This window comes from Gymnoscopelus braueri (genome assembly GCF_963280865.1).
Source record: "Gymnoscopelus braueri genome assembly, chromosome: 22".
Lineage (NCBI taxonomy): Eukaryota > Metazoa > Chordata > Actinopteri > Myctophiformes > Myctophidae > Gymnoscopelus > Gymnoscopelus braueri.
Genome location: NC_137624.1, coordinates 17058219 through 17081126, shown reverse-complemented (window position 1 = coordinate 17081126; position 22908 = coordinate 17058219). Strand labels below are relative to the sequence as shown.

At 41.1% G+C, this 22908-nt stretch overlaps 2 protein-coding genes across 6 annotated transcripts in view; one reads left to right on the top strand and one right to left on the bottom strand.

Annotated features, from left to right (window-relative positions):
• Positions 1-22908, top strand: part of vav2 (vav 2 guanine nucleotide exchange factor) — a 328621-nt gene that overhangs the window by 81435 nt on the left and 224278 nt on the right. For all 5 annotated transcript variants that reach the window (XM_080418609.1, XM_080418607.1, XM_080418610.1 and 2 more), the window contains exon 2: positions 6609-6725. In XM_080418609.1, coding sequence (XP_080274735.1) covers positions 6609-6725 — 117 coding nt within the window. The remainder of the gene's footprint in view (positions 1-6608; positions 6726-22908) is intronic.
• LOC308078207 (uncharacterized protein) lies at positions 14478-18587 on the bottom strand (the record flags this gene model as incomplete). Its single annotated transcript, XM_080419332.1, has 10 exons — positions 14478-14795; positions 15192-15322; positions 15851-16022; positions 16280-16503; positions 16698-16812; positions 16909-17002; positions 17166-17302; positions 17460-17614; positions 17870-18022; positions 18500-18587. 10 exons carry the CDS (start codon positions 18585-18587, stop codon positions 14478-14480), a joined length of 1587 nt encoding a protein of 528 aa, XP_080275458.1.

The following is a 22908-nucleotide window of genomic DNA, read 5'->3' as shown; positions in this document are numbered from 1 at the left end:
TCATTTGGTCGGGCATTAAAAAAACTGGGTTGTAGAATACAGCAATACTCGTACTGAGATTAGAGTCACTCCCTATTAACCCATTAAGACCTGGAACGCATCTGTGTCACTTTTTTATTTGAGCTAAAAAGCATTATTCTACACTTTGGCTATTCAAAAATAGCAGATCTACAAGCTCATAGCGCGGCACCGAGTGCCGCGCTACGAGCTTGTAGATCTGCTATTTTTGAAAAATCGTGAAAATGTGTGCAAATCTTTGAATATATACATTTTTAAAGCAAACTTTTTTAACTCAAATCTTTGCTTCTGGGGGGTCCCTGGAACAAAATATTTTGAGATGGGGGTCGGCGGCCAAATACATATCATTTTGGGGGTCCTTGACATGAAAAAGTTTGAGAACCACTGATACAGAAACATACGTTTTTCAGAATACTCTTTCGGCTTCAGGTCTTAATGGGTTAACCTAATATTTACAAAAACGTATGTGAACTGGAATGAAATGTCTGTTTCACGTATTTAAAAGTTCAACGAGGGGTCCGTGGCTGCCTCGTCTTGAATGTGTGACAACAAGCCACAGGGAGGTAATCCCACATGGAGGGTATCGAGGGCAGCCTCAGCCTGAGGAGATGACCGTGCTGTGTTTGCTCCCAGGTGTGCTGAGTACGTGTGTGCATGTGTGAACACATACATGCAGACACAGCGTAATACCACTGTATACTTGTGAGGAAGTCAACATTTTAGATCTACAAGCTCACAACATGTCGCACTGAGACGCGTTGCAGATCGCCTATTTTCCGTTGTGTGTGTGTGACATCGCAGCACAACAAAGAATTGAATAGGGAAAACTCTAACCCTAAAGGGCCATTCACACTAAGCACTATAACGATAACTATAAAAAATATAGTTTTAAAACTCGTTCTAAGTCAAGTGGATGGCAAGGTTCACACCAACTATAAAAAAAATACAATGGTGAACGATAGTTATCTTTATAGTGCTAGTGCTCAGTGTGAATGGCTCTAACCTCTAATATATAATCCTAACACTAACCCCAAACTCAATATGTTTCAAATTGTGACCTACGGTATGTCTCCATTTTTGTTTTGTTATTTTAACCATAAAACATGAAAACAACATGGTCCTCACAACTATAGCAATGCAAACACACACACACACACACACACACACACACACACAGGCTCCGCAAGAAACGGTGTATATTTCACTGAGATCATAATTCTTTTCCCAACCTTCTCCTCCATAACACCGCTGGCTCTCGTATCTCCCAGCATGCATTTTGAATGTCAGACACATCTTGTGGCCCTCGTGATCCGTATCTGCGGAAACCCTTCTCTCTCTCTCTCTCTGCTCTCCGAACCTCCCCTGCAAATGTTACCTTTTTCATATCTGAAGCTGGAAATATACTTCACCCCCCCCCCCACACCCCTCCACCCGTCGCTACACATGAGGACCAGCAGACGAGATAACCTTACCCGAGGAACCGCAAATGTCACTTTGGCACGAGCCAGCCAATCGCATTGCTCGTCACTGGCCTGTGGCCTGCTTCTCTCTTATGGGGTTCAACAGATGCGATACTGAGCTGATGTGTGTGCATGTATGAATGACAATGAATCAGCGAGGCCCTTCGGTATATGGCCTGTTAACCCCATTCAACCTGGCGTCTCTATGTTCTGGACACGGACACGGTGTGAGCTGGTACATCTGCTGGTTTTTGCTATTCATCGTATGACGAAGTATAGGGCTTAAGTGGTTATAAGGCTGATAGAGAACCCACAGGATCTCGTTTCTGTCGGGCAGAAATCTCATCCATATTCCGACTTTTTACGTTTTTTTTTCATAAATTAACACATTCCACGCCAGAATTTAATATCATAATGTACTCACCAGTGCCAGCGATTTATTGTTGTTTTTAGTTTTTTTTTCACGTCGCCACAGACCTCGCTAAATACCTTAAGATCGCGCGTTAAACTGTTTGTAGACACACAGGGTAGCTGTGTGAGTGGCCCAGAGAAGAACGTTTCAATCGCCGATCGTCCATTTTGAAGTAGTCGCGGTTTATGTTAAACAGCGATCAGCGAGGAGAAAAACAAAAACCGAGATAATGGAGGATTATTAGGGGAAGATTTAGAGCGGAGGCGGGTCGGAACGAAAATCTCCGGATACGGATATTTCCGTTTCCGGTGTGCTACAATGAAATGTGTCACTGCGAGGGAGGCCTACAATGAAATGTGAACCTGCGAGAAAAAAAATAAATAAAAAGACCACTTCGCGTAGATCTGCGCGACTGGCACGCTGCGCAATCACATATAATATGTAAAGTCCAGTATACATAAGGTGCATGATTAAAAATTAGCAATGGATAGATGGCACTACGGAAAGCAGAAATGCTTCTTGTGCAGGTAGAAAACATATCCAGCATATATATATATATATATATATATATATATATATATATATATATATATATAGATATAGATCAGCAGGAATATAGAGTATAGAATCACAGTATCTTGTGCATTGTTGAAGAAATCAGGTATAAAATCCACATCAAAATTGCAACAGGTATAAATATCACATAACCAAGTGTGACAGCCAATTACCACAGGAGGCTGATGCAGATGACATCTCAAATTGGTTCACGGGGGAACAGTCGAATACACTGGTGACTCATTAAAGTGCTTTAAATTCAACTGACAACTGATCTGCCTGGTGAGTGGTGACGGCGTTGGAATGATTCATGCTTAATTCATACTCCGTCGTACGTAGATTCAATTGGCTATTCTCAGTGAGCGATGCCGTCGTACGACGGAGTACTCAGTCGGACTCGAGTGTCTTGCTTTGGGAATCGCAGGCGTCCGTGTCATCTTTCTATGACATATCTTGACTCTTTTATACAGCATCTGCCTTGTTTCTGTTCGTGCTACCGGTCACAATAAATACACAATACAACAAGACATTGTACTATACTATCCACTCTTCTATCGAACAAGACGGCGTATAATAATGGCACGGCTTCCATGTGGATATCGGATGTCATGTGGCCAGGCTATGATGTCAGGGGATTGGGGTCCCAGACGTAAAGATGGTATCAAATGGGGGGGGAGGGTCCGTGGCCTAATGCATATCGAACCCGGGGGTCCTTGAAATTACAAAAAATAAGTTGAGAATTACTGTTCTTTTTTTATGCTATAAAAAACAGAAATTAACCTTTGTACAGTATAACCAGATATTAAAACCTGGGAGCGCCCTGCAGCCCCAGTGCTCTCCATGAACACCTCCTGATGTATCTAAAAGCAGGGGTCTTCGACAGGGGGTCCTCAGAGTAACTACGTGGGGACCGCCAAATCTTTGTGTGATGTGGACTTTTTATATATTTTTTTGCATTAACCACTTCTGAGGGGAACATTAGCCGGAAAATAGCAGATATATAAGCTCACAACGTTGTGAGCTTGTAGATCTGCTATTTTCGGCAAAGAGGGTTGGTGCAGAGGGGGAAAAAAGAGGAGACCAAGTACAGAGCCAAAGGTCAAGTTTACAAAGTATTGAAGGTTCAAGTGGTTAAATGTCTGAAAACACACATTTAACATGAATACATGTAGTGGGGGGTCCCTGCTTCATCTGTCTCTCAGCTAGGGGGTCCTTGGCCTGAAAAAAACGTGGAAGACCCCTGGTCTAATGTCGTTCCAACACAACCACACGGAGAGGGTTTTCACTGAGAGCGAGGCTATTCCATTATTTTACTATTTTGTATTTTATTATTAATGTAAAGCTATTAGTAGTTTGTCACAAAACCGCTCCCAAACTTTTTCTACCCCCCCTAAGTGGGGGTCTACGAACAAATACTTCGGCCTCGGATTTTGGCTCCGCCCCCCGGAAGTGGGTGAAACAGGCACTTCAAACACTTTGTTGAATTGTTCAAAAACATTCAATTTTCTTTTTTTGTGAATTTGTATTTTTCTAAGATGCTCCTTTAACGCAGAATATATATTTTTTTATTGGTTACTTTAAAAAACAAAAAAAATGCATTACTTTATTTTTTTTGCGTTCGCTTCCCGCGTTCGCGCGTCTTACTTGTATTATTAATGTAAAGCTATTAGTAGTTTGTCACGAAACCGTTCACTAGAATATATCCACTTGAGCATTTTGTACCATTAAAAGTCTCTCTCACTCAGACTCCTTTTGTGTGTAGAGGGCAGTTTCCATGTTTCCATGGCCACCAGTGCATATTGCTGTCACGGAGAGAATTTTAAAAGAGCATATCTGAGCGGGATGTGGATTTGCTGTGCTAGGGCGATGTCTTCCTCACACATGGCTGTGAGAGATGGGAGGTGTCTGGCCCTGCCGTTAATATCTCTGTTCTGTGCAGTTTATTAGTCTTTTTTTACTGGTAATATTTTGGTTTTCAAAATTGATATTGAAAATGAGAATTGTTCATGTGTAATGGACATACTTGCGTACGTGTCCTTGACATGAGAAAGTTTGGGAACCACTGACTCGGCAGACCTTCATCTTGTTGTCTAGAGCATTGGTTCTCAAAGTGGGGTCCGGGGACCCCCAGGGGTCCTTGGGGGGGTTCCACAATCATTCACAATCATTTTAACCACTTTAACCTGTTACTTTCGCTATTCAAAAATAGCAGATATACAAGCTCATAGCGCGGCACCGAGTGCCGCGCTATGAGCTTGTAGATCTGCTAATTTTGAAAATAAAATAACATTTGTGCAAACCTTTGAATATAGTTTTTTTTAAGCAAGTGAAATCTTTTGCTTCTCCGGAACAAAATATTTGAGATGGGGGGGTCCGCGGCGAAATACATATCATTCTGGGGATCCTTGACATGAAAAAGTTTGAGAACCACTGGTCTAGAGACGGGACACAGGCTCTTTGTTTGGTTTGGTTCACTTATCTGGATCAGGGAGACCAGGCTATGCCCTTAGGAGAACTATAGGCAGCCAGCCCGCACACACCTTCTGGCGTTTTGTAATCATCACACCTTCCGGGAAGGAGGAAATTGACTGATGGAGAGCCTGTCAATCACAAGCCAGGAAATTAAACATACCTGCCAAAATGTTGGTGTTCCGGCAGGGAATATGAGCTGGAAAGATATACTGTATAGTGTGCTGTTGAGTTCATATGCCTTCAGAATGTTTGACTGATTGGAGTGAAAAATGAGTTTCAAACCCCAGTGTGCCTTCGCCGTCGTCTCTACATGTATTGCTTCAGGAAGTGATTTTTGTAAGACGTGATAAATTAGTATTCAATTCAAAGGAGTTTTATTGGCATGAGAAAACATATGTTTGCATTGCCAAAGCAAGTGTCAAAATATAATATACAGTAGTTTACATAAATGATAGTCCTCGCACCTAATCAATACACCACTTAAAGGGAAATACCACTCATTTTCAACATTGAACTATGTCTTTAATACACGTTAGAGCTCCGCCCCCTCAGCCAAAAGTACACCCTGTGCATGTCACTGATCACATGACCTCAATCAATTATCCAGTTCTAGGCAACATAGAAGGTGGGGGGGGGGGGGGATTTTTTTCTTATTTCCACACAACAGTTCTAAGGTGTATTAAAGACATAGTTCAATGTTGAAAATGAGTGGTATACCCCTTTAAACACTAGCGCCATCCTTATTCTGGGGGGAAGCGTTAACCAAAAATAGTAGCTCCACCTGTAGATCGGCTGTTTTCGGCTGACATTGGGTGAAGAGCGGGGAAAAAAGAGCCAAGTACAGAGCCAATGTCAGGTCAAGTTGACTACTGTAAGTATAGAGGGTTTAAGTGGTTAAAGGAGAATTCCGGACAAATTAAGTGTTATCTTTGATGTCTCGTTACTCACCTACCGATGTGAAAAGTAGCGTTCTTTTTTTTCATATATTCCCCTGTCGTCATTTTTTAAACCCCCTCCGTTGTCATAATGGGAGCGCGTGGCTAAGGGAAATTCGTCTATTATAACCGACGCAAAGTTGTTTTTTTCACTACTAGTATTCATAGTAGAGTCTCATGATAGTCAAACATGCGTTGAAACTATCTGCGAGGCTGCCGTCAATGGCGAACGATTTAACACTGGTTGCTTGTTTCCAGATTCTGGCAACACGAGTTGCCAGGTTCTGGAAGAAACAAGCAACCAGTGTTAAATCGTTCGCCATTGACGGCAGCCTCGCAGATAGTTTCAACGCATGTTTGACTATCATGAGACTCTACTATGAATACTAGTAGTGAAAAAAACAACTTTGCGTCGGTTATAATAGACGAATTTCCCTTAGCCACGCGCTCCCATTATGACAACGGAGGGGGTTTAAAAAATGACGACAGGGGAATATATGAAAAAAAAGAACGCTACTTTTCACATCGGTAGGTGAGTAACGAGACATCAAAGATAACACTTAATTTGTCCGGAATTCTCCTTTAAAAGAGCTTCCTTTTGAGACTATTTACCCATGGATTTGTCCTTTTGAGAGCACTGGACCTCACTCTGAAGTGAAGTGGGAGATATCATGCTGTAGTACCGTGCCTTCATCCAGTTTTATATTTTCATGCTTAATTTCTTTCCTTTCCCCGCTCTCTCTCTTTCTCTTGTAGTTTCTGTGTCTGAAGAACATCCGGACCTTCCTCAAGGTGTGCCATGACAAGTTTGGTCTGCGCAACAGCGAGCTGTTTGACCCCTTTGACCTGTTCGACGTCAGGGACTTCGGCAAGGTGAGTCGTTTGCGGCAGAAACGCCGGACCCCCTGGATGAATGGCGCTACCTACCTGCGTGTTATTGAACCCATTTTCAGTCCGGGAACGCATACATGTGTCATTTTAGATTTGTAGCTATAACCATTATTCTATACTTTGAGCTATTTTAAAAAAGTGTTAGCTGAAATCTTTGCTTCTGGAGGTCCCTGTTCGCTTAAAAAAAAAAAATAAGCTTAAGATTTTCACACATTTTCACGATTTTTCAAAAATAGCAGATCTACAAGCTCATAGCGCGGCACTCGGTGCCGCGCTACGAGCTTGTAGATCCGCTATTTTTGAATAGCCCAAAGACATCTAAAATGATGCGTTCCCGGATTGAATGGTTTAAGCGAGAATGTGAGTGAGCGAGCGCGTTGTGGCACATGACATCACGGCTGTGATCGCAGATCATAAAAGCAGGCACGACCTCAACTGTCGTATTCATACAAGAGCTTTTAGATATTATCCCATGATTTCACATGTGCATTGAGCACTGAGATGTCTGCGATGAGGTTTGACGAAGAGCTAATTCTACTCTGGTTTTATAATGTTTAGCTAAGCTAACTCCTAGCTGTCATGTCATGGCACATGACACACAGCTCTTGGCCGTTCAGATTGCTTGATCAGAACCAACTGTTATAAATTGTAGCAATATGAGGGCAATCAGAGCTATGTGCGACACTCCCTAAAGGACGTTGCTTTAGCGGGTTCCATTTTTGCTGTCATTTGAAATACTTTGCACGACAAATCTTGGCCCGGATTGGTTTAGTTTTGTTGGTTTGACGATGCGAACGCTTATGCCTTGATTTATACTTGGTTGCGTGCGACACCCGCCACGCAACTATAAGTATAAATCAGGCATTACAACGTCTGGACATTTTCATAATCATTATATTTATGGAACCACTTCGGTCTGAAGGGCTGAGACTTGAGGCTTCCAGCCAACATCGGTGGGTTTGATTACTGGTGGGAGCCCACTTTGTTTTGATTGCATGTCTTAACCCATTAAGACAGGGAACGCGTCTGTGTGTCATTTTTAGATTTCTTTGGGCTATTCAAAAATAGCAGATATACAAGCTCGTAGCGCGGCACCGAGTGCCGCGCTACGAGCTTGTAGATCTGCTATTATTGAAAAACCGTGAAAATGTGTTCAAATCTTTGAATGTAGATATATTTTTAAATCTTTTACTCAAATCTTTGAAAACTTATGTTGCTATAATATCATGTATTCAAAGATTTGCACACATTTTAAGGTTGTTTTTTTCCCCGAAGATAGCAGATACTGTATACAAGCTCATTATGAGCTGTACTGTTTACAAGCTCACTATGAGCTTGTATATCTGCTATTTTTTGAATAGCCAAATAAATCTAAAAATGACACGTTCCCGGTCTTAATGGGCTAAAGATTTTGCCTTGTTTTTATTCTAAGGCGAACAGTAAGTAGAATGAATATGTGCGCTTGTTCACTTATAGTGCATGGCAGTGCAATGCATATAGTGCCATGTGCCCCACAGCAGCACATTGTTGCCTTGTGGTTTTTTCCTTGTGTGAATTAGGCCCGGGGGGTGAAATGTAGTTCACACAGTCAATTCTCTCAGTCGCATTAACTGCATTATGCATTTATAAGCACCCCGGATCAGCGTTCGGTGCAACACTTTGGGGTCAGCAATCTCCACTCGTGTCACTGAATTGCCTGAAATAAGTGCAGCTGTGCTCCATGCGCAAGCAGCCAGGGTTTGGAATATGCCTGGCTGTGTACAGTATATTGGTTCGGCAGTAAAAAAAGTGGCTGATTCACGCCGCACGTTATTACAACCACGATGGAAAGATTTTTTATGAGAAATCCAGTAGGAGTTCACCATAAAGCACCATAAGGATCATGTCTGAACTGAAGTGAGTTTTATATTTTTTATTGTTTTATTTATTTCGATTTCGATTTTTCTTTTTATTGGGGGGAGTGTGTTCGACATGCCGTATGCAGTATGTCAGGAGCGTGATTAAATGGAATAGTTTGAGATGTATGAAAAAACATCATATGGAATGTATTTAAGACACAAATAAGAAACTACAGTACCACATAGGAAAGGGGGCACCCTTATATAGATTTCCACTCGCGCTCACACACACACACACACACACTGCTGCGGATTGGCTGGTATTGTAGCCCACCCTGCCTGTCGAAGACCCCCAGGCTCTGCTCTTGGCCTCTGTGACCCAGAGGTGTTGCATTTTCTCTACCTTTGTTTCTAGTCACTATAGCTGAACTTTAAGTGTGTGTGTGTGTGTGTGTGTGTGTGTGTGTGTGTGTGTGTGTGTGTGTGTGTGTGTGTGTGTGTGTGTGTGTGTGTGTGTGTGTGTGTGTGTGTGTGTGTGTGTGTGTGTGTGTGTGTGAGGGGTCTTGGGGTCTTACATAACATAGTCTATACATAACATAGTATGACAACTATGACATTATGGTAGCATGATCTCATATTAGAGTCATACTGTGTAACGTTTTCAATTAAACAAAAGCATTTTTTTCTTTATTCTTTGACCTTTTTTTCCCACAAAAAACATTCCTCATAAATGTGTTTTGTTTTCAGTTTCTCTAAACACTACTTTTAATCGCGAGTGTCTGCGGCAAAATGACACGGGTACCGGAAATGTACCGGTAATATTTTATAAAAAGCTCACATACTTACCGTTTCTGAAAACATAGTAGTTACGTTCCAACATATCCTCAGCTCAGCACTAGCATTAGTTTTGGAGCGGTACTTTGATGATTTTATTTCTAAAATTATTCGCAAATTCTGCGGGCCCTTTTTCGGGACGGCCCCGTGTGGGCCCAGTTAGGGCCCAGTTAGGGCCGGGCGTTAATTTTCAGGCCCGTTGAGAACTCTAGTTCTAACAGACAAAGAAGATACGGGAAGTGTTGCCTAAAAGTCTACTAAAATGGATGTTTGTGTTACAAATCATTGAGTCTACTTTGAAGTATAGGGGACTGTGTTATGAGTGCTGTGCTGGGCCCATGTTCCAATATTGTAATAGTCGTGCAGAGACAACAGAACAGAGATAACTAATAGGACGACTGTGATAGGGCTGGACTTCAAGGCACTATGACGATTACGATTTTTATTTGTACACCACCGTTGTACAACAAAGTATAACGCTGGGTTTTGTGTCGATTTGTTGATCTAAAAGGGGGGAAAAAAGCGTGCTTCTCACTTAATCAATTAACCTACATGAGCAAGATTATGTCGGTTATCGGTTGTAAATATCGATTTTGATATATTTTTGGTGAATTGCCCAGCCCTATATATATATGTCACAGTACGTTTGGAGAACCAGTACGATTGAAGACAGAGCGCTCGTTTTTAGGCACGGGGCTCCTTCGGGGCGAGGCGGGGCTTTTCGAGACAGGGTTTATTAGCGAGGCTCGCGAGGAGGAGGAGGAGGACGGCGCTGCGAGGCGGGGGGTTATTACGCGAGGCTCGCGAGGAAGAGGAGCCTCCTCCTCCTCCTCCTCCTCGCGTAATAACCCGTCCCGTCCTCTCCTTCTCTCCTTCTCCTCCTCCTCCGAGGAGGAGAAGGAGAGCGCGGAGAGGCGGGGCTTTGATGCGCCGACGGAGACCTGTCTTTTGTTGTTCCCCCCCACATACACAGGACATTTTGCAGAGTAAATTTTACTCAAATTGAGTAAAATTTTACTCCCAAAAAGACAGTATTTGGTCCCAGTCCAAATAGAGTAAAATTTACTCTTGTCACAGAGTTCATTTTTCAGAGTTATTTCTACTCTAATTAGTGTTTAAATTTAACTCTACAAGATGAAAATTTGCTCCATTTAGCATAAAGTAAAAACAACTCTAACATCATTTCACTCAACACAGAGTTGTATTTTACTCCATATAAGAGTAGTAATTCCCTCAACAGAGTTGTATTTTACTCCGTGTAGGAGTAGTAATTCCCTCAATATAGAGTTATAATTCCCTCAATATTTAGTGGTATTTTACTCAATATAGATTTATATTTCACTCAATATGGAGTTGTATTTGAATCCATATAGAGTTGTAATTCCCTCAATATGGAGTTGTATTTTAATCCATATAGAGTTGTAATTCCCTCAATATGGAGTTGTATTTGAATCCATATAGAGTTGTAATTCCCTCAATATGGAGTTGTATTTTAATCCATATAGAGTTGTAATTCCCTCAATATGGAGTTGTATTTGAATCCATAGAGTTGTAATTCCCTCAATATGGAGTTGTATTTTAATCCATATAGAGTTGAAATTCCCTCAATATGGAGTTGCATTTAACTCAATATAGAATCTCAGATTTCACTCAATATAGAATAAAATGATAACTTACTCTGGAATAATATATTCAAAATAAACAGGTCAAAGCAGAAATCAGTATTTAACAATGCACTTTTATTTTTGCAACACGTGCACGGATACCACAAATAATAAAATATAAAAACATTTTGGCCTCTTGTAAAATGACAGCAGAGAGTTCACCCCAAAAAAAAAGTACTTATTTTCTATCAATTCCACACCCCATGAAGCCTTTTGTCGCATTCTGAGCCAATAATTTGATCATGACCGGCGGAGTCTCCGGTAGGATACTCTTGAGTAACCTACTCTGCCGGTCATCAAATTATTAGCTCAGGAATGCGACAAAAACAAAAGAAAATCTCCATGAATCCATGGGGCGAGTAATCGATAGAAAAAAAAAGTAAAATAAAAACTTTACATTTTTTTGGCCTTTAAAAGTGCAGAATCTGTTCACCCTTTTAAAAAAGGTATAGCTCACCCCCCCCCCCAAAAAAAAACTATCAATTACACACACACCATGAAGCCTTGAATTAATTGAAAATGTTTTGTTTGTCACATTCCTGAGCCAATAATTTGATGACCGGTGGAGTCTCCGGTAGGATACTCATGAGTCTCCGGTAGGATACTCATGAGTCTCCTATTCCACCGGTCATCAAATTGGCTCAGGAATGTGACCAAAACAAAAAATAATCTCCAAGAATTCAATGCTCCATGGGGCAAGTAATCGATAGAAAGTCAAATAAAACAAATACATTTTGGCCTCTGTAAAGTGACAGCAGCATCTGTTCACCCCAAAGAAATAAAAGAAAACTAATAGTGTTCATCCTCAGTGCAATAGTTCAAGTGATTCTCTTTTTTTTTTGTCACAGGAAATGGTATGGAACAATAAATGAGCTTGAATCGTCATCAATGTATGACATCTGTTATATCGAATGCTTTGTAACACAAAAGCTCTTTGACATCAACTACATGAGGTCCATCTGTAGTATACACAACTTTAAATGCATAAAAATGCTCATCCAGACACACTGTTTGTAGTGCAAATGTAAACAACAGTAACCTCTCATCTTTAAGAACAACACGGTGGATTTTGTGAAAAACTGGCATCTCACTAAGGACTTTAAGACAAACAACTAAACCTGGACGATACACATTTCCATGGTGTTTGGCCCATCTAACATCTAACACCTTGGTGTCACTTCGTACCTGAAGAGTCTCCGCTATCTCACAGCCCCTGTCCATCACATTTAACGCTACCATTTTACCTGGACCAAGCACCCGTCTGTTGGGATCAAATGTCTGCCAACTGTATGCTACTTGACATTGGTGTTTCTTTGCCAAAGTCAAAGTAATATTTTTGAAACTTTTTAGTTGTTTTTTAAAGAAATTATGCTTCGCTTCATAACGCATGCACCAGACATGCAAAAGTGGTCCAATTTTACGAATACATGTAGGATAGTGCACCATAAAATGATGCTTTGGTATTAGCTTCCTGTTGGGATACAAATGCTTGAATAACCCGTGGTGCTCTGCAATCAAGTGTTTCAAATAAACAGTAATGCCAGTTGATAACCTGGGAGAAAATACAATATCTGCTATTTGAAGCAACAGCAGAAGCAAATACCAGTGTTGATCATTTGGACAAACTAAGTCTCCAAAGATAAGTGGTAGATTGCGAAGTAAACACCAGGATTGGATTGCATTTAACCCCAAGTCATTTGATTCATTTGATAACCTCAATGCAGGTGGCTTGTTGTTTTGTTCCAGGTAACCATAGTTAAAGCTCTTAATTCTCCTGTCTATTTCCTGTGATGTTGTGTAGTTTTTGATCAAGTGTAGTATTAGGAGTTTCATTTCGTATTGTGCCACGCCCTCCAAGATATCATGCATAATATCGACAGAGAAATTGTCACATGTATTGAAGTACTGCAAGGAATTTAGAATGCAAGAACTTTTAACACCCATCACATAGGTAGGTTTAGGAGTCGTCGTCTCCATTTTGTGGCAGTGTTCTGCATGAAGTGCTCGAGTCCGCATAACTATCTTGGGTGAATCTTCTTTGAATTCTGTCTGAAAGTCCTCTTTCTCAATAAGACATAAGCGGCAACAATATCTGGCACTGAATGATTCTACGAAACCAAACAAACCGTGAAGACCCAAGTTGTCACCTGTAACTTGGACAATAGTTCCATACACTGGCTGATCATACAATGGGACCTTAATTCCATCCTTCTCCAGTATTTTTATATCTTGCACAAGTGGATCAAGTATTTTAGAAAAGGTGTGTGTTTTAATGTCTTGGGCATGGAATAAAGCGATTAAATGAATATTAAGCAGAATTGAGTTGAATTTTGGAGAAAAATTACGCAAGGTGAAATAGATTGCTCCTATTTTATGTATTCCCTTTTTACTCCCCAACGGATTTGCGCATTCAAAATCATCATAGAAAAGCTGCAACTGAATGGCATGCTTCTGTTTTGAAAATAGAGGATGACTTTTGAAAAGCTCACCATCACAAAAGTCATTAAGATCTTCTCTTGAACTGGAATGACTCTGCAGCATCTCTTTGATATTAGGGTGGTTGTAAATACAATCTAATGTTTTCAAAATTGGGATATAAACAAATCTATCAGTAACAACAGCCGGATCATAGGTTCCAGTAGTCCGATTGCGCAGGGTATCAAATCTTGTACCAAGAACATATTCAACTGGGTCTACCCTTCCCCACTTCTCTTTAAAATATTTCCTTCTCTTAGTTTCAGAATTTAAGACACCAAAGGGATTTTCAATTTTCTTAAAACACTGATCAATTTTACCCTCAACCTCACTTTTGATGGGTTCTTGTAAAGATAGACACTGCTTCACGGATTCTTTTGCTTGATTACGGATATCATCAACAATCTCTTCCATTGAAGTTACCAAAGTGTTAATGATTGTTTCGCCTACACCTGCCACTTTAAGTTCAGCTACTGTTGCAGCACAACTGTCTACAAGACTCTTATTAAGAAGGACTGGGTCAGAAGGGACACTGCTTGATGGAAAGTCATCAACATAACTTTCTGCTAAATCTTCAGCTGTAGAAGGGCCTTCACCAGGATCATCACAAGGTTCATGTGCTTTATTAAGATGCTTTCGAAACCCAGAAAAAGTGCCAAAGGCATGTGAACAACCAGGCTGACCACATTTAAGACGAAGTGTCTTTCCTGAACAAAGTCCGTGGATCAACTTCAAGTGCTTTGTCAGCGAATTGGCATTTGCCTGAGTGCTTGTGCAAATGAAACAAAACATCTTTAGTATAAAAAAAAATTACTTTAGCATCAGAGCCCTCAAAATACAATATCTTCTAGGTATCAAAAAATCTGTGCAGCATCAGAGCCCTCAAAATAAAACAACAGCATCTAAAAAATATACAAAAAGAATCAGTGCATCATCCGAGCCCTCATCTCCTTAACCCTGGGATTCACCTTGGTGGTAGCAGCATCAATTTGGTAAACAGCGGTTTGCAAGAAGTTGTACACATTGGCCAGATCCCTGTTGTATGAGGTACCAAAGACAAAATGAGCTTTGAAAAGCTCGTCAAAAGAGGCAAGAGAATCTGGTGACTTACAAGGGATTGCACGTTTGTCAATCACAATGAAGTACTTGTGAATCACACTCTTCTGGGTACCCACAGCAAGCAGATAGGGTTGAAGGCTCTCTGTGATGCTCTCCAGATGCCCCTGGACACTGGTCCCAGTCTGTGAAAAGAGAACTTTATTAGTCTTGCTATTAAAATTAGTCACCGTTTGCAAACAGTTTAGAGCCGGATCGCAATGGGATGTTTTGGTCACGATTAGGTAGCCTCCAGAATCACTTTTATTGCCACAATATGGAAGATGAACCATAAGGACATTTTCTGCTGTATAATTTATATTCTGCAAAATGTAAAGGAAAAAAAACTTCTATTCATACCGGCGTATCTCAGGCCGATAGATCTGTGAGGGGCCAAATCAGACAAATCACCCCAATATATCGCTCGCTGATTACAGATGATACAGTCTTTGCATGATTTCGCAATGATCTTGTTTTAAGGGTCAATATTAGGGACAGAACAGTGATTCTTCTTATATACTTTAATTGAACTGTAACCTTACCTTGATGAACTTCACAAGGTAATCAATGGCTTGTCTGGCTGAGAGCTTTCCTGGTCTCTTGTTGCGGCCCTGAGGTGATGGTGGCATGAGGTGGATAAGCAGCAAGAGGGACGACATCTCACTGTCCCACCCTGAAAATATGAGGAATAAAAATACATGTGACTTAAAGCTGTGTTTCCATTCGTTTGAAAAACAATTCACCCTTCCATTATCTGATTCACTGCCAATCACGTAGATCTACACGAACCTATTTAAAGCCGCCACGTGCCAATCGCGTAGATCTACGTGAAGTGAAAAAAAAAAAAAAAAATCTCCAATTTGACCCAAAGACCAAGGAGATATGATTAGTCAAAGATCTAGACACCTATCCACTTCCTTGTTACAGGCATGCAAACAGCCCCGAGGTGAAAAAGGTGACAACATGTTGTTTTCTTTCGGGTCAGGTGTCACACAATTGCCCTATTTGGGTTCAAAAAGGTGACTGTAGCTGAAAAGTGACACTTTTGCATGTCTGTTGTTAACTTAAAACTTAAAAATTCTATATTTCGGCTCCTGAGTACTTAATTTTTTTCAATGAAAAACTCTGGCACTGGCAAAAAAGAATATGAAAATACCTCTGGCAGTTAATGGGTTATTATATTCCTTTAATTCAAGCATACCATTTTCCAGTTCTGTTGTGGATTCAGCATTCTGAAGCAGGTCTTGAAGGTCGCCTGTTTGGGTCAGGCCACGACTTTGTTGAAGGACTTTCTGTCTGTAAAAGGTAGGCCACTTCTCCAGGAACTTTGCCGAGACATCATCACCAAACAGCAGACTGAAATCCTGCTCAATCTGCAGACAAGATGGAATACAACATGGTTGAATTAAATTTTTTGGCATACAGTACATAAAATTAGACTTTATTTATCAGTTAAGACTTTAATTGCTCCTGATGAGCAGGTTGGTGCCTTGCATGGTTTCCTCCACCATCGGTGTATGAATGTGTGTGTGAATGGGTGAATGTAATGCACAATCTATGTAAAGCGCTTTGGATAAAAAAAAGCACCATTTAACCATTTTTAAGGCAAGGCAGTTGAAGAGCCACATACCATTCCTGCGATGTCTAGGAATCGTGTAAAGGTGGTGAATATGTCGGAGGACTGTGGGTCATGAACCATTGCTTGGCGATGGGTGAAGGTCTGTTTCATCTTCTCCTTGATGATTGCTTCGTCAGTTGTATGCTTCATCAGTGCAATGGCCTCACGACACTGGGTTTCTGCAGTTAGCTGGTTTTCCTCACAGACGGGAGCTCTGTCGCCAGCATTTGGACCACCTGTAACAGTGTAGAAACCACATATACTGCTGCAATACTTTCCAGTGATATGCATTAACTATAAGGATCCATCTGCACAGTTGCTAGACAGTGGACTGGGGGAAACATGACATGTTGCACTGGTTCTTCCTGTGTGTATGTGTGTGAACATGTGACTTCCCCCTTAAATTCTAACTACAATCAAAATCACATACCCGTCAGTGGCTGAACATTTCTGCTCTTTTTTTGTCCCTCTGATGCTTCTTTTTGAAGGGATTTCACTCGCCATGCCAGAAACCCACTCCCATCTACTGGATTGTAATACTGTTCCTAAAACACAAGAAGAAAAGTGGGGGGGGAAGTGTGTCATTTGGTTTTAATGAGCATGTGTAAATGTGCGTTAGACTTGGTGTTTTATGTACTTACATAGCCCAAATTTCCCTGGGGATCGGCCAGGTATGGGAATAAGGCAGTGATGCCCTTTGCATAGTCCTCTTTAACACGCCTTGAAGGACTCGTCCTACAGTACACACACACACACACACACACACACACACACACACGTATGAGATCAAAACAAAAGTATTGCTGTGCCGCTGCCTTCTGCAAAAGGAGGATTCTGGCCTGCACCAAGTAAAACCAAAATTGTGTATTGGGTGCATAATTTTTAGATGACAACATACCCATGTTCACTTGCCATGTGTGCAACCAATATCTTCACCATGTCGCGTCTTCTGGTATCCGTTAGGCTTTTTGTCCGAGCATACTCGGTAATGATCCTCTCTCCGCCAGGTCTGTCCTTCAGAATTTTTTCAACCATCTAAGTGGAAGTAAAAAAAAGGGAGGGGAAATACAGGGATAGACAGTAATATTTTAAAGCACTGGTCCTACAGGCCACTACATTTGGTGGCCAAGTATATTTAAGGTGATAAAAATGTAAACCATGCCCCCCCCCCCCCAAAAAAAGCAAAGCTTACCTGAGCGAGACGAGTCAGGTCAGCTCTGTTTCTTGGAGCAGGACTAGGCTGCAAAATGATGGTGTCATCCGAGTCCCCGTCATTGTCTGCACCAGAGCTGACAAACGAGCTGCTGCAGCTGGCAATGGAATTGCTTGCAGAGGGGCTCACTGAATCTAGCAATAATGTTGACATAACAAGTGTGATTAGCAAGAGAGGAATGTTTGTGGCAAGTGTAATGTAAAAAGCTCACATTAGATTAGGAAGGAACCACACACCAACAAAGTTCTTCCTCAGACACTCTCTCTTTTACTTACATTAGGCGTATAGAAACAAAGATGATTTCAAAGTACAAAAATAGACATTTTAGGTTAGCCAGGACTGTATGGATGAGGCTATAAGGCTCCATGTTGATAAGCAACAGATCTCACCTTCAGGATTTGGGTCTTGGGGTGAACGAATCTCCAACACACCAAGGTCTGGTTTCTTTATAAGAAACTGAAACGCCTCCTCATCAACTTCAGTGTTCAAGTCATCATAGACTTTTAAGTCTGAGGTACTAGGAATTTCAAATTTCTTGGCAACTGAAGACAAAACAAGATTGCACAAGCTTATTGATAACTCTGTTGTGCAATTAATTTAATTTGTATTAATTAAAATGTCATAAAAATGGATTAAATTAGCCACTGGAAATTCAATCATATGAGGAAGATTGACAGCCCTACTGAAGACATTGAATCACTCTATCCTAAAGAAAATGGATTGTGCCTTGTTTTTTTTTTTCATGTCAAGGACCCCCCAAATTGACAATTAGCCCACAGACCCCCATTTGAAAAGATATGCCAGGGACCCCCATAATAAGAAGACTTTTACGGCTCTAGCAGTGATTCTCAACCATTTTAATATCAAGGATCTCCACTTAATGGCATGTCTATCTCTGGGACCCCAATTTATATTGTAAAATCAATGTTAAGACAGTGTAAAAATGGAACCAAATGGACCCAAATCATTTGTACACCATCAATGGCATAGGGCATGCTGTGCAACAATGTTTCACTCACCACACTCCAGAAATGATGTAAAAGACAGTGGTCCCTCAAAGCAGATGTATTTCTGCCGGTCAAGATGTTTCACACGTACAGCCTGCATGCTTTGATGGAGAAAACATAATAATGTTACTAAGACGATATAGGGTACAACAACTCATGCAGTATGAGGAGTGTTACAATTAGAAACTATTACAAAAGCACTATCTACAGGCAGGCAATGTAGCAGTGGTGTAAAGTAACAAAGTACATTTACTTAAGTACTGTACTTAAGTACAATTTTGAGGTATTTGTACTTTACTTGAGTATTTCAAATTGTCATTAATTTTACTCCACTACATCTCAGAGGCAAATATTGTACTTTTACTCCACTACAAGTATTTGAAACCTATTTTAGCCCTATTTTATAAATATGCTACTTGAAAATAGCAGATCTACAAGCTCATGAGCTTGTAGATCTGCTATTTTTCAAACATTGTAGTACCTTTGGTACTTTAAGTATATTTTGATGCCAATACTTTTGTACTTTTACTCAAGCAACATTTTGAACACAGGACTTTTACTTGTAACCGAGTATTTTTATATTGAGGTATTGCAACTTTTACTTAAGCAAAATTTCTGAGTACTTCACCACTGCTCTCCACATGTTTCCATTCACATACCTAACGTTACGGTGATGGGGCGCCAGTATACGTCTTGCTATTGAATGAATGGGGAACCAGTATAGTTTCATTTGAGTTCGCCTCGTACGCTCAATAACTTTGTTATGATATCTGTTAGCATTAGCATGTGCGACAGTGAAACGTGTCTGGGCGGAAACAATTGCTTGACAGTTTGGTTCCGCATCGACAGTTTCTCCACAAATTAGAGGCAAATGTGGGCATCCTAATCATAAATATGATCCTAATATACAATTGAGTGTGGCACGCATGCGCGACCGACACGGTACGACCGGCCGTGTACCGTCTACTCTCATACGGTCCTTTTCAACCCCAAAACAAGCCCCAAAAGAAGCGCGACCAACCGCTTACAATAAGCGGACATGGCAGCCAGGTGTTGCCAGGTTTAGCGAGAGAAACAAGCAACAGCTTAATGAAAACAACCCCAAACCCGCGGCGTCCTCTAACATTAGTCAACCCAGTACAATGCTCGGTGCAGATAAACACTTGTTGAACCAAACAGTGCGTCAAATTAATGTCTATTTACTGCTAGTAAAACAGTCAAGCTACAACAGCATCTCCTTCTAGAGTTAAACACACATCGCGCCAAACTCATGTTACTCTATACAGAGTCAAAGCCACGTGCCATTGTCTCAGTAAAGTCCACAAACATATAAAATATAATTGTTCTGTCTCATGTACTATGTCTACTGGTCTTGTATGGTATTAATACAACCGTTTTTGTATGGATAGTTATATCACCACTTTTAACAGCCTGCTCAGGGACTACAGGTGAAAGCTGTTAGCTGTTAGCTTCTGGCTGTTAGCTGTTAGCTTCTGGCTGTTAGCTGTTAGCTTCTGGCTGTTAGCTGTTAGCTTCTGGCTAACTCTGGTTCATTACATGGATGTGAAAACCAACATGTTAATGTGCACTGTCCCTGGTAAATAAATAAACATGATAGCAATAATGTTGATAATGTAATACTTGTGTTGCACCGACGTACCTGTTCTTAATAAGTTATTGTCCATAAACCAGTAAAACGTTTAATTAATAGCATGCATGCTAACGTAGCAGCTAACACCAGCCTGCATATGATGGGTGACTGTGGCTACTGCTAGCTGTAATGCAAATCAGTGACACACATTGCCGTTTAATAAATTAACAAATAATAATCATCTTACCTGACATTTGAGTGAAGAAAAATATCACTACTGCTCTTGTTGCTAGAATTGTGCAGACCTTACTGACACGACGGAGGCTAGTGCGGAGAGAAAAATGGCGCCGTCAAAAAGAGAAATTGTGGCATAGTAGGCGTGGCCATGCTGTATTACTCCAATAGAAATTCTTCTCGAATTTTGCTCTCACTCTATTGGCCACAGGCAATGGTTATGCACTAACCCGAGTCAATTATACTATATCAGAGTTAAACAGCTCCTCTACGAAATCGACTCTGGGAAATGTACTCTCCAGTTTTTCCTGTGTAGCAACCAGGAAGCTACGCTAGGGGAACCATAATATCTATGAGGGGAACGCTGAACACGCGTTCACACGCACGGCGCGCCGACTTAGTGGAGCTTGAGGCCGAGGAAGCGCGCCCTCGCGCCTCCAGGCGCGAGTGCCCGCGGTGACCGGCCGACGCTCCACTAGTCGACTCAGCGCCGTTTGATTTGTAAACCGATAGGGACAGAATAGTTCTTTTCATGGATCACTGTGTGTGTGTGTGTGTGTGTGTGTGTGTGTGTGTGTGTGTGTGTGTGTGTGTGTGTGTGTGTGTGTGTGTCAGGGAGAAAGTAAAACAAAAGCCAGAACACAATAAAAGTATCTAAACAGTCCTGCTTTCAATAAACCAAAAAAAGCATGAGCGCGTGCGCGTGTGTGTGTGTGTGTGTGTGTGTGTGTGTGACTGTGTGTGTGACTGTGTGTGTGTGTGTGTGTGTGTGTGGCCATATATGTTTGTGCACAAGCCTGGCTTGTGGCTCCCTCTAGTGCTGGGTGGGTGGTAAAAACGAGCGCGCTTTCTTCAATCGTACTGGTTCTCCAATCATACTGTAACATATATATACTGTGATATGCATGAGGTGGTTGATGTGTTGGACATGTTTACTTACTAACGGCATGGAAAGACATCTGTTCGTGTAGCAACGCAGGACATTGTTTATCTACTGTAACATCTGTCTGGTGTCTTACCTCAGTGCTGTGGATGATCCAACCCTGTACCTCAGAGAGAGAGAGAGAGAGAGAGAGAGAGAGAGAGAGAGAGAGAGAGAGAGAGAGAGAGAGAGAGAGAGAGAGAGAGAGAGAGAGAGAGAGAGAGAGAGAGAGAGAGAGAGAGAGAGAGAGAGAGAGAGAGAGAGAGAGAGAGAGAGAGAGAGAGAGAGAGAGAGAGAGAGAGAGAGAGAGAGAGAGAGAGAGAGAGAGAGAGAGAGAGAGAGAGAGAGGCTGTCAAATCCTGAGTGTTCATTTAACCACATTAACCCTGGCGTCCCTATTTTGGATGAATTAAATTAAATAAATAAATAGTGAAAGTAGATAATAAAACGATAAGTGGTTAAAGGGGGTCGGTGTGTGTTTTTGTTTGAAAGATATTTTTTGGTTTAAAAGTTAAAGCTCTGTAATGATAGTAATCATTGATATAGAGTGTTTGTTCAGTAACAGGGATCTCAGCATCTCTCCAGCTCTTTATTTATCAGAAAATATATTTGACCAGTTTTATCCAATCAGGAGAGTTAAGTCCACAAAGATAATTTATCAGCTTCAATTTTGTAGCGTTCCAGTTCAAATTGTGTCTGCTCATTTAGTTGTTGTGTCATCACTTCCAATTTCACTTGTTTGTCCTGTATTCTGTATGAGTTCTGTCTCCTGATTAGATACAATTGGTGCCAGGACCTGAAAATGAATGTTTACTTTACTAAAGAGCTGGAGAGACGAGGGAATTACTCCTGTTACTGAACAATCTATGGCAATCATTGCTAGCAGAATAGTATAGCTATTATAGCTATACACTTATGTTAAAAAAACAAATATCACTTACTCCCCTTTAACTCTTAGAGTGTACACATGTAAACAAATGGACCCGTAAGGGTATTTGTAACCGTCAGAGTTACAAATAGATAAATGAACTCTGAGGCTTTTACTGTGAAGCTGATGGAAGAAAGGATGAGAGGGGGAGAGAGAGAGAGGGAGAGGGAGCATTGTGACATTTTGTAGATAAACCACAGAACGATGTTTGAGAGTCAATGAGCTTCCAGTGAACGATATTAAAATCCGACGGCAGTCAGAATCAATCACGCGGACGCTCCACATGTCAATTGGAAATTGCGTCTGCATGGTCTTGGAAGGTGGCGGTCGTGTCTCGCCATTGATTTTCCATTAAGGCCAAACATCGCATTATACTATATCGAATCGAACACGTCGCCTCTAATGCGCCGCACATTTAAATAATGTGCGTGTGTCTCGTAAACAAAAGATAAATAATGGGTGTTATTTTTTTCTTCCTGTGGAAAGTGCAGATACTAGGCTCTGGGTAGTCCTTGAATACAGGCCATCGCAGGATGAGTTGTTTTCTCTTTTATTTCCCTGACACAATTTACTTGGCAGGAACCCTGGTCGACAAATGACAGGGTAAAACGGTCACATAAATGGAGTACAAAGAAAAACAACATTTTAGTGCTTCAAAGTAACTATGATACCATAAAACCTGGCATCTGTCTCTCTCAACAACATGCTAGGGTTCAGGTGTTTAACCCATTAAGACCGGGAACGCG